Source organism: Zalophus californianus, chromosome 6, assembly GCF_009762305.2.
Source record: "Zalophus californianus isolate mZalCal1 chromosome 6, mZalCal1.pri.v2, whole genome shotgun sequence".
Lineage (NCBI taxonomy): Eukaryota > Metazoa > Chordata > Mammalia > Carnivora > Otariidae > Zalophus > Zalophus californianus.
Genome location: NC_045600.1, coordinates 100,900,740 through 100,914,015, shown reverse-complemented (window position 1 = coordinate 100,914,015; position 13,276 = coordinate 100,900,740). Strand labels below are relative to the sequence as shown.

The 13,276-nt window shown below is 35.5% G+C and overlaps 1 protein-coding gene across 6 annotated transcripts in view; it reads left to right on the top strand.

The window, feature by feature from the left end:
• Positions 1 to 13,276, top strand: part of ICE2 (interactor of little elongation complex ELL subunit 2) — a 64,536-nt gene that overhangs the window by 44,567 nt on the left and 6,693 nt on the right. For all 6 annotated transcript variants that reach the window (XM_027572276.2, XM_027572280.2, XM_027572275.2 and 3 more), the window contains 2 exons: positions 10,591 to 10,675; positions 11,985 to 12,035. In XM_027572276.2, coding sequence (XP_027428077.1) covers positions 10,591 to 10,675; positions 11,985 to 12,035 — 136 coding nt within the window. The remainder of the gene's footprint in view (positions 1 to 10,590; positions 10,676 to 11,984; positions 12,036 to 13,276) is intronic.

The window sequence follows — 13,276 nt, the reverse complement described above, 5'->3', positions numbered from 1 at the left end:
TATGCCTAATTTAAGAATTTTAATCATGAATGGGCAAAAAAACTTTATCCGATATTTTCTTTGCTTTTACTGATATGATGGTGTGACTTTTCTCTTATTCTGCTAATGTGATGACTCCTGTTGATTCATTTAAAAATGTTAATCCAACCTTGTGTTCCTGCAATAAACCCAGCTTGATCATAATACATTGCTCTTTTTATATATTGGTAAATTTAGTTTAATATTAATGTTAATTTTGTTAATATTAATTCTGCCATCTGTGTTTATGAGTGAGATTGGCCTATAATACCTTGCCTAGGTATTGGTATTAAGGTTATGTTTATACTGTAAAATGAGTTGGGATGTATTCCTTCTTCTTCTATCTGGTAGAATTTCTATAAAACTGGTGTTATTTCACCTACAAATGTTTGGTAAAAGTTACCTAGGAAGCATGTGCACCTAAGTTTTCCTTTTTGAGAAGCTTCTAATTATCAGTTCTGTTTTTAAATTAGTTTTAGAGCCATTCAGATGTTTAATTTCTTGCATCAGTTTTGTAACTTGTATGTTTTTAAGAAATTTGTTCAGTTTAAGTTTTCAAAATTATTGGCATAAAGGTATAATATCCTCTTAAAATCTTTAAATTCCTATAGTACCTGTAGTAATTACTACACATCACTAATAATTTGGGTTTATATCTATCATTTTAATATATGTTTTCTATTTGACTCATTGTTTTAAGGACCTTTTTTTGTCTTAGTGCCTTCTTATGAATTGAACATTTTTTATTGCATTTTTTTCCCTTGATTAACAGGATAGTTCTATATTAACATAATTATATACTCTTTTACTACTCTTTTTTTTTTTTAAAGATTTTATTTATTTATTTGACAGATAGAGACACAGTGAGAGAGGGAACACAAGCAGGGGAGTGGGAGAGGGAGAAGCAGGCTTCCCACTGAGCAGGGAGCCCGATGTGGGACTCGATCCCAGGACCCTGGGATCATGACCTGAGCTGAAGGCAGACACTTAACGACTGAGCCACCCAGGCGCCCCTACTCTTTTACTACTCTTTTAAGGGTTACTCTAGAGGTGTTCTAATACAGTAGCTCCTAGCCACAGGTGACTACTTTAAATTTATTAAAATTAAGTAAAACTTAAAATTCAGTTTCTTAGTCATACTGTGTGTGAGTTTCAAGTGCTTGAAAGCTGCATCTGGTTACCATATTGAACAGTGCAGAGATTTCCAGCATCACAAAAAGTTCAATTGGACAGTGCTACTCTAATCATTATAACATGCATCCCTGACTTATCCCCATTAAATAGTATTTTATATTTTCTATATATTATTATTAGTGTATACATTTGATATTCAGTTACATTTATTCATATATTTACCCTTTTTAATGCTTTTCTTCTCATATCTCTAAGATTCTAACTAGTATCATTTTCCTCTGCCTGAAGAATACCCTTTAGTATTATCTTTATTACAGATAGCTTGGTGACAAAGACTCTCAGTTTTTATTCATCCAAAAGGTTTTTTAATTATTTCACCTTTATTGAAGGATAGATATTTCATTGTCTTCTGGTTTCTTTTGTTTCTGTTGAAAAGTCAGCTGCCCATCTTTTTTTTTTTTTTTTGCTCCTTTGAAAGTAATACAACTCCTTTCTCTGCAGATTTAAAATTTTATCTTTCTCCCTGTTTTTCAAGAATTTTCCTCAGTGTACTTATGTTTTCTTTGTAAATATTTCTTTTGGGGTTTATATTGCTCCTTGGATATGTGACTTGATGACTTCTAAAAATTTTGGAGAATTCTCAGTCATTATGTCACTAAATATCTATCACTTCTTCCTCATTCTCTCTCTTTCTCCTCTGGGATTTTAGGTGCATTATGGTGTGTATCTTACTGTAACCCTAATGTCTTTTCTTTATTTCCTTTCCTTTTGACTCTTCATGTATCATTTTTGGTATTTTTTTCTAGTCCATTAATTCCCTCTTCACCTATCTCTGATACACTATTTAACCCATGACTTGAGTGCTTAATTTCAATTATTGTGTTCTTCAGTTCTAGATTTTCCATTTGGTTCTTTTTTATAGATTATAGTTTTTGACAGAAATTCTCAATCTTTCCTTTAGCATATTAGGCAAAACTCTTTTAAAATCTGTGTCCAGTACATCTGTTATCTGGATTTCCAGTGTGTCTTTTCTATTATCTTGTGTATTCATTTCTTAGGGCTGATGTAACAAAGTATCACAAACTAAGTAGCTTCAAACAACAGAAATTTCTTGTTTCACAGTTCTAGAGATTAGAAATACAAAATCAATGTGTCACTGGGCCATGTTCCCTCTGAAACCTGTAGGAGAGAATCCTTCATTGCCTTTTCTATCTTCTGATATCCGCCAGCAATTTTTGGCGCCTTTGGCTTGTAGATGCATCACCCTCATCTCTGTTTCTCTCGTCGTGTAGCATCTTCTTCCTGTGTGTCTCTCTCCTCTTCTTAGAAGGACACCAGTCATATGGGATTAAGGGCCCACTCTGCTCCAGTATGACCTCATCTTAATCTTTAATTATATTTGCTATGATCCTATTTCCAAGGAAGGTCATGTTCTGAGGTACTGTGGGTTAAGGCTTCAACATATCTTCTGCAGGGGACACAATTCATCTTGTAACATGTTTGTTTTTTTTTTAACATGTTGTATCATTGTATGCCAGAATGTTCTTTATTAAGGGCCAGCTATTGTGTATGAAAAATTGCAGAGATAATGAGAAAGTTAAAATGTTATCTTCCTCTAGACAAGATTACTTTTGATTCACCTTGATTCTGTTACAGGGATTTAGATAACTTGAAGCTTGACTTTGAACCCTAGAAAGATCAGTCTGTTTCCCACTTAATGCTAGTGGGTTGCTATTCATGGTCTCTGCAGATAAGAGTTGATGTAGCCAGACTGACACTGCAAATCATTGAAAAGACCTGTTTGCAAGGCTGGCCCTTAGCTGGTATCTGGGAACTTGGCTAGTAAGTTATCAGTACAGTTCCCTGTACTGTTATAAGACTTTCTTTAGCTGATAAGGATGGCTCATAGTACCTACACTGTACAAATAGTGTGGCTTATTCTATTTTTTTTTAAGATTTTTATTTTTATTTATTCATGAGAGACAGAGAGAGAGGCAGAGGGAGAAGCAGGCTCCCAAGAAGCAGGGAGCCTGATACGGGACTCGATCCCAGGACTCTGGGATCATGACCTGAGCCAAAGGCAGACGCTTAACCATCTGAGCCATCTGCTTTCCTTTTGAGAGTCTTTGGTATGAGCTAGGCAGAAGGCACCTACATGATGAGCCTCCAATTAAAAACCTTGAGTGCTCAGTCTCTAATGAACTTTTCCAGTATACAAAAAAACTGTTGCTAGAAGAACTAAGTGCATCTTATATGACTTCAGTGGGAAGGGACTTTTTTTTAAAATTGTGGTAAAATATACATATTTTAGAGTAACATAGAATTTACCATTTTAGTGTGCAATTCAGCATACATTTTTAATACAACTTAGTGATATTAAGTAGATTCACAGAGTTGTGAAGCCATCACCACTATCTACTTGCAGAACTTTTTTATCATCCCAGACAGAAACTCAGGAAAGACCCAGAGATTTCACCTGGTTTCCTATGGACTTCACTCCATACACCTTTTCCTTTTACTCTTTATTTTTATTTTTTTGCTTTGTATCCTTTTGCTGTAATAAGTCTTATCCATGAGTACAACTGTATGCTGAATCCTATGAGCTCTTTTAGAGAATCACCAAACCCAGGGAGCCCCTTGTTACACAAGGTCCCAACTCAGAGCTTAGGTGTTCAATTCATTGATAGATCCTGAAATCCAGTTTTTGTTCCTCTGATCCTGAGAGACTGTTGAAAGCCCTGGTCCATTTCTTAGCCTTTTGTTGCTTTTTCCAGAGAAAAGCAAGGCCAAGGGCCAGGCTCACATCTCTGGGTTTCTTTCTTCTTCTAGTTGTTGGCTTCTTTACCCTTAACCCACACAAATGTATATCCAATCCCTTTTCCTGGTTGCCACTAACAAATTATATACTTTAATTACTTATGATATCTATTGCCTGTTTTTGTCTTTCTTGTTTCTTGTTTACTTTCAATATCCCAAGGTCCTAGAACAGTATTTGACACACGGAGATACTCAGTTATGTTTAGAATAAGTTAGGTTTCCTTTGATAACTGGTTGAAGGAACAGTAAAAGTCAAGGAGAATAGAAATGGTGGAAACCAAACCATTGAATTTATATACTTTATATAATTGTATGTATATATATATACACACACACAATACACACACATACATACATACTTTATATATTCTTTTTACTATCTCAGGATGTGTGTAAGATAAACCACTGGGATGTAGGAAGAGAATAATATAACTAACTTGTTTTTTCTCTAAATAATAATTAAACATTACTCATATTAAGGATATGGATTGATAAGTGGTACCCTCTCTTTATGTTGTCATATAGTCCTGTCACATATAATACTGAAAGAATCTTCATCATGTCCACATAGCACACCTCTAGGGAGACTGTGCTTAATCCCTTCCATATGAATGGCCACCCCCAGAGTTGTGCCATACAGCATCCTTGGGTCTGTTAAATATGATTTTGTTGCCAAAAATGAAAGATGCCACTGTTTTAAACAAAAACAAACAAAAAACTGTACATCTGTATACTTTAAAAACTTGGAATCAGATTAGGGAGGAAAAAAAAAAAAACTCTTAAAATCTTCCAGAGAGCCTCAAGGATAGGAATGTAGCTCCTGTCTTAACGTTTGTTAAGAAACTGGTTAACATCAGGGAAGATGGCCTTTTACTGGTAGAATTTAGAGGAAAAACCTTTGTGTTATTGGTATATGGTGTTAAAAACTATCAGTGTCACTCTAGTAAGCCCAGCAATAAGGCTTTTATTGCATGTGAATCTTTGTATCATTGTATCTTTTTGGCAGCCACTAAAACCTGCAGAAAATGAATTGAACTTTGAATCCATCCTTCAGATAGCTGTATCACACAGTTTTAAGCCAAGATTTCTCAAAACCATAATTAACTATACATTGTGTATTATTTACGTTTTTCAAAAAAATTTTGGTCTAAGTGCTATTAATGAACAGTTTTTAATGTGTGTAGACCACTGCTATAAGCAATAGAGGAAAGTAAAGTTCAGAATAATTAAGTAACTTATTCATAGTTACAGAGTTTATCAGTTGGCAGGACCAGAATTGAGTCATAGTTTTTAAGTGTCAATAACTTTGCCATAAAACTAAAAAGGGCTAGGGAAGAATTGAGGGAGGGGCGGGGAGGTGTCAGATGTAACAAAAGTAAAGCATTTTGTGTGTGACGGTATTAATCACTGTAAATTAAAACAAATTACTGTTTAGAAACTGGATTCTTACAGTCTTGACCAGAAACTTTCCAAGCGCTTATGTTCTCTTTCTCATGCACTTGTGCACCATAGTCCTTCCTCAACTGTGGCCTGAGTTTTCCTCTCAACCAGTGCTAGCCACTCCTCCATTTATCTTAATCATTTCATTGTCATTTTTCCCTGTCCAGACTATGATCTCAAGATTTCAAGGAAATTTAAGATAATTTCTCCTCAAAAATCAAATTTGTGGGTCCGTACATTAGATCAGTGAGGATAGAGTTTATTTGCATGATTGCATGATTCAGATAAAACATGTCTTACAAGATAAAGTGATATAAGATCTCAATTACTTTCTTTAACTGAAGAGCACATTGGTTTGTATGAAATGAGTTCAGTAATTCTCAGACATGGTGGCTCATCAGAATCACTTGTAGGGCTTGTTAGAGTAGAGATTGCTGGCCCTGACCCTACTGTGTCTGATTCAGTAGGTCTAGATTGGGACCCAAGACTTAGCATTTCTAGCATGTTCTCAGGTGCTGCTGATGCTGCTAGTCTGGGGCCTGCATCTTGAGAACCACTTCTGTAGCTCATAGTCTCTTTTTCAGGTAGAATAACTGTACTTTTTTTTGTTGTTAATGTTTGTCTGCTTCACTTTACTATGAATATGTCCCCTCAGTTGTAGTACTCTTTTTATCCTCAGGTCCCATAAAAACATTAAAAGATACTCCTTAAAGAAAATTCCCAAAGGTGGCTCAGTCGTTAAGCTGCTTCCTTCGGCTCAGGTCCTGATCCCAGGGTCCTGGGTTGGAGCCCCGCATTGGGCTCCCTGCTCCGCGGGGAGTCTGCTTCTCCCTCCCTCTGCCTGCTGCTTCCCCTACTTGTGCGCTCACTCTCTCTTCTGTCAAATAAATAAATAAAATCTTTAAAGAAAAGAAAAGAAAATTCCCAAAGTAATCTTATCACAACTTCTGTATCTACCTCCTAATCCCTTAATATATATCAGTTCTATATAGTTGACGTAAGGCAGGCCTTGCTTTTGCACAGTTCTGAGATAAACCAGTTTCAGTTACTACAGTGTATTGACTACTTCACCGCTGACTCTTCAGTCCACATATCACTACATAAATAACAGATGCACATCATGACTAGTGACCAGTCATGTCCCATCTTCCAAACTCTTGTCAGTGGTCACTTTGCACCTGTTACTGAGTTCATACACAAAAAACAGTGTTTATTTGTGTTCCATCCTTGTCTCCCAGTAATAAACTCATGCATTTTATAAAAGTGGATAATCAAAGAATTGGCCAACAATGATTAAAGCACAGCAAAGAAATAAAAAGTGATACTGCAGGAAGTGAAATTCGAAGTGAACATAACTGGAGTTACAGGAGAAACAGCTGATAGTGGGAATGTTGACACTGCTGATGTTCAAGAGACTCTAGATATGCCGCCACAGGAATTTAGTGAAGGCAAATTTAGGGACATAAATGAGAAAGTGGTTGTGACATAAAGAATGAAAAAGTGATACCTGTATAAGATTTTACATGAAAGGAAGGAGATATTTCCTGACATTTAAAGCACAAAGGAGGGGCTCCCGGGTGGCTCAGTCGGTGAAGCATCTGCCTTCGGTTCAGGTCATGGTCTCGGGGTGCTGGGATCGAACCCCACATTGGGGCTGAGCAGTGGAGCCTGCTTCTTCCTCTCCTGCTGTTCCCCCTGCCTGTGCTCTCTCTGTCAAATAAATAAGATCTTTAAGAAAACATAATAAAACACAAAGGATACAATGTTGGAAGCTGATCCTAACTTAGGGGTATGACAATCCACGGCATAGAAAAGATGCTTGCTTCCTATCATAAGTTGTTCCAGAAGAAGATTTGACAAGCAGTGTTCAAACTGCTCCTGATAAGTTTTTTTTTATAAAAAAAAATAAAATACTTTCAGTGTTTTTAATGTTTTAAATTACAGTATACTAAATAAATATTAGTTTTGCTTTTTTTTTTCATTTCCCTATACAGTTATAATTGAGGGAGAATTCATAATGTTTTGACAAAAAACTTTTTTTAAGATTTATTTATTTATTTTAGAGAGAGAGCATGGGGGTGGGTGGCAGAGGAGAGAGAGTCTTAAGCAGACTCCTCACTGAGTGTGGAGCCCAACAGGGGGCTTGATCTCACAACCCTGAGATCAGGACCTGAACTAAAACTTAAGAGTTGGAGGCTTAACCAATTGCGCCTCCCAGGTGTCCCAACAACAACAACAAAATTTAAGATTTATTTATTTATTTGAGATAGAGAGTACACACACACATGCACAAGTGGGGAGAGTAGCAAAGGGAAAGGGAGAGAGATAATCTCAGTCAGACTCCCCACTGAGTGCAGAACGTGATGTGGAGCTTGATCATGACCCATGAGATCACAACCTGAGCTGAAACGAAGAATTGGATGCTTAACTGACAGAGCCACCCAGGCACCCCTTGCCAAAAATTTTAAAGGTTATGGAACAATTATCATTTTTCACATCATTAAAAAAGCTTGCATGGTTTCAGCTTTTTTTATCATCCCATACTGCATGCAAAGCAAGGACTGCCTGTTCGTGTGTATGTATATATATGTGTGTATGTATGATTGGATGCATGTATATAAAGCCTTTAATTGTATTATATAAAGGCTTTATTTGTACTCTGTAAAGCAGTGCTTCCCAACCTTGACAGACAAAAAATACTTGGATAGTGCTGTGATATACAAAAGAGATTTCTCATGGCTGAAGGGGAGTGCCAGGAAATTTTCCATCCCAAGCCTTGCTCAGCTGCCCCAAGGGCCTGGGAGATAAATATCTCAACCACACATATGAGTCATTTGAGATCCCCAGGTAAAAATGCGCCAATATTGAGAGAATTGTTAACTCCTTGAGGAAGTAGGCCTCCTAGCACTTAATATGGCGTTCTCTATATAGTTATTTTGGGCTGACCATATTTGACATACACTATAATACATATTTTTTATTGAGATTCTTTAAAAAGCAAAGACTTGTTCATCTCAAAGGCATATTTAGTAAATGTCTAAATATGTTTTATCGTATTTAATATTCCCTTTCTACAGTTATTAAAGCATTAAAATGTGTCTTTGTTATTAGAAACGTCACTGTATAATGAGTGTTAGAAATGTAGAGGTGAAACTAAAACTTGGCATAGGAAATAATAAGTAGGAGTGGGAAAAATAGATTCATTGTTTTAAGGAAAAGCATCTGGTAAAAATGTTTCTAATTCTTTTTATGAGCTGAAAGCAAATGAAAGGGGGCTTTATATGAAAATTAGATATTATGTGCATTTTTTTGTTGTCCCAGTGATTGACGTCAGCTTCCCAGGTAATGTGTTTTGATAACTAAATACTACAAGTTCAAAAATAAAAGTAAAAAATGGTATTTTCAGCATTGATGAGTGTTACACTCTTGTCATACTAACTGATGTTTTTAACTCTGGTTTGTATGGACTTGATTATGTAACATTTAACTTAGGGCTGTCTTTTATATCATTCTTCTTGGTACATTTCAGGGCCTAAGTGTCCTGTCTTAACCTATGTTGTTGTAGAACATACACATTACTTTTTAAAATGAAAGTGTCCCCATTTGCTACTTTGTTTCTTGAATTCTGGAATTATGTCATGTTTGTAAGAAAGTAAGACTTTAAGCAGACTATTTTTTTTTAACCATGATGAATCTTGTGTGCTTTAATTAAAAGCCGGATTTTTTTTTTGAGCTTTATTGTAGTATAATTTGACAAATCAAATTGTAAGATATTTAAAGTGTACATCACGATGATTTGATATACATATGCATTGTGAAATTCCTCCCATCCAGTTAATTAATACCTCCATCCCCAAATATTTATATTTTTCCTTTTTTTTTTGATGAGAACATTTAAGTTCTACTCTTCTTAGCAAATTTCAATCATACAATGTAGTGTTATCTGTAGTCACCATATTATACATTAGATTCTCAGACTCTGTATGGCTGAAAGTTTGTACCCTTTTACCACCTCTCTCTATTCTTTCCTCCCCCAGCCTTTGGAAAACACTTTTCTACTGTTTCTGTGAGTTTGACTTTTATTTTTAGATTCCACATATAAGTGATACCGTGTAGTATTTTCTTTCTCTGTCTTATTTTACTTGCATAATGCCCTTAAGTATGTCTATGTTGTTATAAATAGCAGAATTTCCTTCTTTCTCATGGCTGAGTAATATTCTATTGTATATATACACTACATCTTCTTTATCCATTCATCCGTTGTTGGACACTTAGGTTGTTTCCATATCTTGGTTATTATAAATAATTAAACTGGATTTTTATAATCTAATTTTATCTTAAGAACCAGGTGTGGGGTTGCCTGGGTGGCTCAGTTGGTTAAGCGGCCAACTCTTCATTTCAGCTCAGATCATGATCTCGGGGTCCTGGGAATGAGCCCTGCATCAGGCTCCACTCTCAGCAGGGAATCTCCTTCAGGATTCTCTTCCTCTGTCCCCACCCCCCACTTATGCTCTCTCTCCCTCTCACTCTCAAATAAATCTTAAAAAAAAGAACCAAGCGTGTCTTAGATATGTGTAGAGCATGCCCATACTCTAAATTTGACTACCCATTTTCATTGATAATAGGTATGTATTTCTCTAAAAATATCATCTCTATGAAAATGCAATTTAAACTAATAGGAAACAGAAACACCCAATATTTTAACAGTTGTTATTCTTAAATTTGGGTCTTAGAGATTATTTTTTGGTGTACACATGTGTAAACTTTTCTGTATTCAGCAAATATTTTAGAACTAATACTTTTGTGTCATTTTAAAATACAGTTTTGGGGCGCCTGGGTGGCTCAGTCGGTTGAGCATCCAGTTCTTGGTTTCAGCTCAGGTCATGATCGCAGGGTCATGAGATGGAGCCCTGTGTCAGGGTCCACACTCGGCACAAAGTCTGCTTGAAGTTCTCTCCCTCTGCCCTTCCCCCCACTTGTTCTCTCTCTCAAAAATCTTTTAGAAAAATAAATAAAATACAGCTTTACTTAATAAACTTAATAAAATGTATAATTCTCCTCTTTTTAGAATGTATAGTTCCTTTACAGTTGTTACAGTTTTGTAAAAACATCTTTAAGAAGACTGGATAACTTTTTTTTTTAAATACTGCAATTGTTTTTAAGTTTGATATTTTATTTTAGGGCATATCGATGCATTTACTTCAAAACTTTTTCTGTTAGAAGAAATTACCTCAGAAGAATTAAAAGAAAAACTTTCAGCACTCAAGTAAGAAAGTTTACTTTGTGGTGGGATTTTTAAAACGTGTTAATGTAATCACTGATTTTTGTTTATTTCTAAATACTGGTTAGGTTTAAGTCCTTTATTTTCAAGACTTTTAATCCTTTTGTACATTGAGGCTTCCCCTAACCCAGTTTGTGATCCATCTCTGTTAATCATGTCCATTTTCAAGTTAAATACCAGTGGCGCCAGTCTTTCTACTTCAAACAAAGGAGGCTAGAGAACAGTAGTAGCCCACCGTCTGGGAGGTACATGGGAGCACTCCTGTTCAGGGTTGGGAAAGAAGAGGACAGTCATACAGACTCAACTCTGAGGATTTTAGACATCCTAACTTCTAAAAGTTTCCCCGGTGCCACATATTACTGTACATCATATTGAAATGAGTTTATTGTGCTGAGGACTCCAAATACCTAGATGCAAAGGAAAATAACTTACAAACATTATCTAATTTATATCTCACAGCTTTCTAGAAAGGACTGGTGGGAGTATTGTCTCTCTTTTATGTGTGGGGAAACTGGAACTTGGAGTGACTTGCTCCAGAGCACACAGCTGAGCGAGAGTGGCAACCTTGGTAATTAATATGGATTCACCATTAGGATGAGAAATTGTCCTGACTTAGACTGATTGCATAGTTCTAGCTTTGGGGCTTGACACAATTTTTGAAGGATCTCAGGTTCAATCTTGAATAATCTGCTTGTTCTTAAAAATGTCCACTTCTATTTATAAGGACTGCCTCCTTTGAAGAGTAACTTTTTCTTTACATGAATAAAAAAGCTTTTCTGTACATTACTCACTGCCTGCCCCACCTTTCCCAATGAAACCCATTTTTAAATAAATCGTAGGGGGAATGAATTTGGGGCTAGAATAGGTACTAAAGAAATATATTTCATTTCCCTTTAACTATCCTGCTGCCAGTCAGTGGCTTCTCTGGTATCACACATTTAAAATACCTCTCAGATTCTTTGGAAGCTAATTCACCACCATCTCTAAAAGGCAAACTCTTTTGCAGATTAGTTCTGCTAAAGACTTCTTGAACGTTTTTAAAAGTTTATAATTTGAATATAAAATAGTAATCTCTTTACAACTGCTCTGAGTCACACAGGCCAAGGACTTTATGATTTTGAAGAGAAATCGGGAAATGGTAAAAATTAAGTAAACATTAGAATTTAATCAAATGATTTTGGTAGTCTGTGTTTTCTGTTATTATGTTGTTTTTTTTCTTTGTTAGGGGAGCTATAATTGTTAAGAATACCTTTTTTGTCATTTAATTTTTACAAGAATTTCTTCTTTTTAATAGGATTTCAAGTTTATTTAACATCCTCCAACACATTCTAAAGAAATTGAGTAGGTAAGTGTTTTTTGGACATTTTGCATTGATACATGTGATTTTCTTGGGTGAAAATTCATAGAAAATTTGAATATATGCTATTAGGGATCATAGAACGTAACCCAGAAATGCAAGATTTATTCTATTTTGTCAAGGTTGAAATTTTGAAAATATAAATAAGATAATATGATAGTAACTGGCTTGCTTGCAATTAAACATTTTTCTCTAAGGCTCTGTTGTATTGGTTTCCAATTGCCACTGTAACAAATTACCACAAACGTATTGGCTTAAAACAGCACATACTTACTCTTTTACAGTTTTGGAGGTCAGAAATCCAAAATCATTTTCACTGGACTAAATGATTTTGTGTCAGCAGGGCTGATTGTTTTTGGGGACTCTAAGGGACCAGTCATTTCCTTGTCTTGATTTTCACCTTTTAGTGGCTAACCTGTATCCCTTGACTTGTGGCCTCTCTCCATCTTCAAACTGTATCACTCAAATTTCTGCTTCCTTTATCACATTGTACCTTAATCACATTTGGAAAGCCATTAAAGGTAACATCCAAAGTTCTGGAGATTAGGATGTGGCTATCCTGGGTGGGGGCCATTATGGAGCCTAGCATAGCTATTTTGTTTACATTTTCAGGATAAGGAAGCATCACAGAGCTAGTCTTAAAAAATCATTAAGTCCATGAGAAATCTTCGAATATGGATTCTCCACCTGGTAATTTATCAGACTGTTTTATTATGTGAACTTTTATACTCCTTCTCTTATGCCATTACCAAAAGATAAACTAAAAAACAATTCGAGTCTGAAATAAAAGTGAAAAAGTTCAGAGTTCTAACTCTCCTACTTATTATGCAACTATATGTTAGTTTCCTTATTTATAAAATGGTGGTGTTGAGTTCAGTGATTTCCTAAGTACTTTTCAGTTCTGTGATTCTGTGGCAGAAATTCTATTTTGTATATCATCTTCTTCAAGTGAAGCACAGTACTTATTCATGAAATTTGTCAAATGCTTTTTGAGATCTTATTATCAATATCTTAGTTTGTGTGTTCATTTTCTACTGCAACTATAGCAAATTACCAAAAAATTGGTGTTTTAAAACAGCACAAATTTATCATCTTTCAATTCTGTAAGTGTAACAGGTCTTCTGGGTTGAAATCAATGTGTCAGCAGGACTGAATTTTTTTTTCTGTAGGCTTTGGGTATGGTCTCTTTCCTTGACTTCTGTAAAATTCTAGAAGCCACCTTTGTTCCT